The sequence below is a fragment of the Setaria italica genome, chromosome V (genome assembly GCF_000263155.2).
Source record: "Setaria italica strain Yugu1 chromosome V, Setaria_italica_v2.0, whole genome shotgun sequence".
Taxonomy (NCBI): Eukaryota; Viridiplantae; Streptophyta; class Magnoliopsida; order Poales; family Poaceae; genus Setaria; species Setaria italica.
Genome location: NC_028454.1, coordinates 40,339,239 through 40,345,107, shown reverse-complemented (window position 1 = coordinate 40,345,107; position 5,869 = coordinate 40,339,239). Strand labels below are relative to the sequence as shown.

Sequence of the window (5,869 nt, the reverse complement as noted above, 5' to 3'; positions counted from 1 at the left end):
GGATTTTATGAGTACTAGAGCTATTTATTCCAAAATAAGGAGATTAAACAACATGCATTCTAATCAGCAACAAAAACACATATTTCACAAGAACAAGTATATTTACTAGATATCTCTAAGCATCAGGAAGCCAACAAAATTTATTTCGTATTTTTATCATCTCTCTACGAGTTTATACATATTTCCAAAGTTTTAGCCATTTCAACTAAAACTAAAATAGAAAAAGAGAAAGTTACTTTCGCAAATAGGTCCTCGGAACAAACTATCCTAGCGGATCAGCCCTTGCTTTTCCACTAAAGCCCCTAGGTCTAGCACTTAGACCCCTTGAAGATTTCCCACCTAGCACTTAAACCCTGAAAACTTTCGAATAACCCCTGAGCTTCTAATTCCTTTGCACATCAACCCTTCTTCTACCTCTGCCCCTGGCACACGCACGACGAGCGATGGCATCGCACCGACGCCAGCATGGCGGTCTCACCTCCCTCCCCAACAACTACCCCTGAAGCTTGCCTACCCCCTAGCACACATTCTCCTCCTCTTTTCTTCCCGAATCCCTAACTCCAACCACACCCATGACAATGACGGCGCAACACACACTGGCGAGCTCGGGAACACGCGTGGAAGCATGGTTGAGATGGTGGTTTGGCGAGAGCCTGAGGTCCAGGGGCTCACCTAGGTTTTGTTTTTGGGGTTGGTGGAGCAAGAGAAGGCTAGGAAGGTAGGGTTCGACGGTGGGGTGGATTATTATGGCTGGCGGCAATGGCTTGCACGGCGACTTCAATCCCCAGCGCTAGGGTGCATGGCGGCGGGCAAGAAGAGGTGGCGGAGGTAGATGGGGAGGCTGTCTAGTTTGGAGTGGTGGTGATTTGATTTTGGTGAAGGGTAGTGGCGGGATTTGGCCAGCGAAGGCGCCCTGCTTGGCTCGACTCTGTTTGCTTTGTCTTGGCCGAAGCAAGAAGAAGGGAAGCAAATGGGAGAGGGAGAGGAGGCTGGCGACCAGGGGAGGAGTCAAGGCCACGGACGCCAGGGAACATAAGGTCAAGCGAGGGGGATTGGAGCAGGCGACGGGGCGCTAGTTTCGTGCGCTCGCGCGGTCAGCTTCTGGCACGTCTTGACCGATGCACAATCTCGGCATGGGCTGCAGCATGGGCACGGCATGGGCGGTTGGCGACGGGACGGCGACAGTATGACGCGATTGACTGCGAGGTCGGGCTGGTGGGGGCAGGCGGCGTGGCGTGACGTAGGCGGCGACGTGTGCTCTGCCCTGCTCTGCCTCTTGCGGCAGGAACGGAGGGATGGGGGGAGGGAGAAGGAAGAGAGGGTGGCAAGTGGGCCCGCGTATTTTTCTAAAAAAACTTTCCCCTTCAAAAGAACAATGTGCACCTAGTCAAAGAAAATCCTCCTAAAAATACCCATTGGAAAGATAAAATCACAAAGAACACAAAGGAGCTTGAACCAACAAAGCTAAAAAGGATTGCCTAGAATTTGAAAAGTAAAATAGTTAAAATTGAAATTTCACTGAATTTTTATCACTAGCACACATCACCCTAAAATTAGGAAAAAATTCTGTAAATTCGTCATTTTTCATCAAGTATTTAAATAAAATAAAAGAAGCCATAGTTATATTGCAAAAACTTAAATTACTTCGTACTATTGTATTTGAACAATAAACAATAATAAAACGGGTTTAAGCAATTGCAGTGCCATGATGCTCATGTTTACAAAGATGATTAAGTCTAATTATAATTTAAACACCCAGGGTGTTACAACCCTCCCCCCTAAAAGAATCTCGTCTCGAGATTCCGAGATCCCCCTTGCAAGACCCTTGAGGTGGTCTCGTATTGGATGATATGTGGCGGGCTACCCATGTCGTCATGTATCTTTATTCATGCTTTGTCGTTAGACTTCCACTGTATTTTATTTAAGAACTCTGGTTTGTAATCTTTTATGAATTTCGAACTCGGTTTGTAAATTAATTAAGACCTCTATGTTTGTAACCTGAAATACCATGTTGTATCATCTGCGCTCACCTTCGTGTGAGATTTGTTGCATATTATTTCGATCGAGATATTCAGTGGTTGAATCAGGCTTGACCCGACGGACTGTCGGATTACACCGTTTTAAGGGGGTGTTTGGTTCCACCTTGCTAAACTTTAGGTGCTAAAGTTTAGCAACTTTTAGCTGCTAAACTGCCAAACACCCTTGCTAAAACTTGCTAAAGTTGAGTTGCTAAAGTTTAGCACTTTAGGAAGTTTTTGATTGCTAAAACTTGTTAAAAGGTGGGCTGGACAACCTATACCCCTCATTTATTGCTTGTCTCCCCCTCCTGTGCACCTTCTCTCTCCATTAATAAGGGTAGATAGGTCTTTTTACAGCTCATTAAATATCTTTTAGCAAGAGTATCCAAACAGCTTTTGCTAAAGTTTAATAAATTTTAGTTGCTAAACTTTAGCAAGAGTAACCAAACAGGACCTAAGTGTACGTGACCGGATTAACCATTAAGATGATGGTTAGTACACTTATGCCGGTTTAGTTTGAGCGGTTCCGCCACATCGACGAATGTGGTGACTTCTATTAACACTATTATATTAAGATAATAGATTGAACTACTATTTTCAAAATATTTCTAAAGAGTACTAGTTTGATTAGTTGAACTAAAGAGAATCTGTGGTTACCCATAGCCTCCAGCTGAAGCGCTGACAGTGGGGGTTGTGAACTTGTGACCGGGTGAGAATCACAGCAAGACAAATTCGTACCTAAACGAATGGTAGCAAAAGTGTCATTTCCTGTTGGGCATACGCGAAAGCGCGAATCATTCGATGGACCCTCGGCAACGGCTGGCCGATCACGCTCCTGCCACCGCCGCCGCTGCTCGTGCTAAACAAGTCCCGTTTCACCGAATCATCGCGGAAACACGAACCCGGGCCGCGTTCCCGTCCAGGTACGCCGCGCCATGTCGCAGCGTGGGCGAGCGCAGACAAGCCTCTTCACCTCCAACTCAACACCCTTCTCCCTCCAATCATACCACCACGCCTGTCGTTGTCCTGCGTCTCCCGCGCGGAATTACCATACTACTCCCACCGCCAGCAGGCAAGCTCTCCCGTGGCCTTCCTCGCCATGAGAGGGCACAAGGGTCATTTGGCGGGTAAGATACGAGCCGGCGCGTGCTATTTTTAAGTTCTGGGGTCCCGGCCGTCGACGAACGCCACCCACACGCCCCGCGAAAATGACGCCGCCGGCGAGCAAGGGCAAGAGCGCCGGCGGGCTGGACGACGAGCCGCTGCTTCCGGAGTTCTTCCCGGGCGACGGCGGCGGCGGCGGGGCGTCGGTCTCCGGCGCGGTGTTCAACGTGTCGACGAGCATCGTGGGCGCCGGCATCATGTCGATCCCGGCGGCGATGCGGGTGCTCGGGGTGGCCCCCGCGCTGCTCCTCATCGCCGCCGTGGCCGCGCTCGCCGACGTCTCGGTGGAGTTCATGCTGCGGTACACGAGGTGGGCGGCGGCCAAGCAGGCCACCACGTACGCGGGGCTCATGGGCGACGCCTTCGGCCGCGCCGGCGCCGCCGTGCTCAACGTCTGCATCGCCTCCACCACCACCGGCACGCTCGTCGTCTACCTCATCATCATCGGTAAGCTGTTTAGCTGTGCAGCGCCGAGCATTACAAATCCTTCGTCGACGTCGAGGATTCAGGTCGATCGAGCTAATTCTGACAATGCAGGGGATGTGATGTCCGGGAGCGTCGGCGGAGGAGACGAGCACGCCGGGGTGCTGCGGGAGCTGTTCGGCGCGCGGTGGTGGACGGGGAGGGAGTTCGTGCTGCTCGTCACCGCCGTCTTCGTTCTGCTGCCGCTCGTGCTCCGCCGCCGTGTCGGTGAGTTCACATTCCAGTTGCGCCGTACATTCTAGTTGAATACTCCCTCCGTTCCAAATTATAGGTCGTTTTAGCTCTTTTAGATTCATAGATATTATTATGCATCTAGACATACACTATATCTAGATGCATAATAATATTTATGAACCTAGAAAATCCAAAACGACCTACAATTTGGAACGGAGGGAGTATTTAATATCAGAGCAATAATTTTGGTTGAGATTGGTTGCTAAAAACTGTACTAGTTTGACATTACAATTTAGGCCATGTTTAGTTACTCCCAACTCCCAACTTTGACACTATGCAAAAAGAAGATTCCCCATCACATCAAACTTGCGGTACATGCATGGAATACTAAATGTAGATGAAATTAAAAACTAATTGCACAGTTTTGTTGTACTTTGCGAGACGAATCTTTTGAGCCTAATTAGTCAATATTTGGACAATAATTCACAAATACAAACGAAACGCTACAGTGTGCTACAGTGCTGTAACAGTAATTTGGCACCTCCCAAATTCCCCAACTAAACACGGCCTTAGATTGGTTGAGATTGGTTGAGCAATAATATTTTAGTTGAGCTGCAGACTGTTGAGCTGCCCCACTTCTGAATCATTCTGATTTGACATTACAAAATTGATTGATCTTGAACTGATGATATGATAAAGAAGTAGTTTAACGCCATGTGGACTTGGGATATGATCCCAAGTTAAAATAGAGAGCCTGGTAGCTGGATGATCATGGTGATGATGATCCCTAAACCTCTGGTGCTGTGGAGGTCTGACCTACAGGCTGTGTTCCTTTCCTTTTGCATTGCGAGGATGTGGCCACATTAATTGGACTTGAGCTGGAAGCATGTTAACTTGCATCCGTGTCGCACATTGTGGTTACCGACCCCAAAGATTACGCTGGAACGAATGTCTGGCCTAAAGAAATATTGTATAAACAGCTCCATGCTATAAGTAGAAGTACGTGACTGAGTAGAATCCAATATTAGCAAACGGTAGGCAGCGTTATGGGACGGAAAAATTCAGCAAATGTCGCATAAATTCAGCTCAAACAAATGTCGGAAACTTTAGAAAGAAGAAGCTAGCCGGCATGAACATTCTCCGGAAGTCATTTTTGCACGCTTGTCTTTGGCTCGGCTTGAAGGTTGCTGAGATTGTTGACTCCGTACCTCGCATTCGAAGTTGAAACAAGACACCTTTCAGGAGGGGAGTTCTGCCGGTTCTCTGTTCTTCCACGGCACCAAATTATTGCAACATGTTCCTGGACATCATTCATCGTGTATCAGATCCACTAAAATCTCTTGCAAAACACGGGCCACAAAGACATGACCAGCCAACGACAACCTGGGGCCTACGTACTTGTCAGCGGGCCAGGTCGAATTGTGTTAGGGGGTGTTTGTTTTTTTTTACTCCTAAAATTTCTGTCACATCGAATGTTTAGATACTAATTAGGAGTATTAAATATAGACTAATTATAAAACCAATTGCACAGATGGAGACTAATTTGCGAGACGAATCTATTAAGTCTAATTAGATCATGATTTGACAATGTGATGCTACAGTAAACATGTGCTAATGATGGATTAATTAGGCTTAATAGATTCGTCTTGTGAATTAGCCTCCATCTGTGTAATTAGTTTTATAATTAGCTCATATTTAGTCCTCCTAATTAGCCTTCGAATATTCGATGTGACATAAATTTTAGGAGATCCTAAAGATCCAAACACCCCTTAATACTATGTAGTCTGTAGTACTGAGGCACTGAGCTGAGGGAAGCACGACGGCACGGCCAAATGCCTGTTTGGCAACGGGGTGTTAAAGTTTAACACCCGTAACATCGGATGTTTGGATGCTAATTAGGAGTATTAAATATAGGCTAATTACAAAACTAATTGCACAGATGGAGTCTAATTCGCAAGACGAATCTATTAAGCCTAATTAGTTCATGATTTGACAATGTGGTGCTACAGTAACCATTTGCTAATAGTGGA

At 46.9% G+C, this 5,869-nt stretch overlaps 1 protein-coding gene across 2 annotated transcripts in view; it reads left to right on the top strand.

The window, feature by feature from the left end:
• Positions 1 to 3,196: 3,196 nt before the first annotated feature.
• The window catches only part of LOC101779228 (amino acid transporter AVT6C), a 7,521-nt gene continuing 4,848 nt past the window's right edge, over positions 3,197 to 5,869 (top strand). Inside the window, exons 1-2 of one of the 2 annotated variants that reach the window (XM_004970356.4) lie at positions 3,197 to 3,629; positions 3,720 to 3,872. In XM_004970356.4, the coding sequence (XP_004970413.1) occupies positions 3,227 to 3,629; positions 3,720 to 3,872 (556 nt within the window). In that variant the 5' untranslated portion in view covers positions 3,197 to 3,226. Of the gene's footprint in view, positions 3,630 to 3,719; positions 3,873 to 5,869 lie in introns of those variants that run through there. The other variant, XM_004970355.4, reaches the window with a different exon arrangement.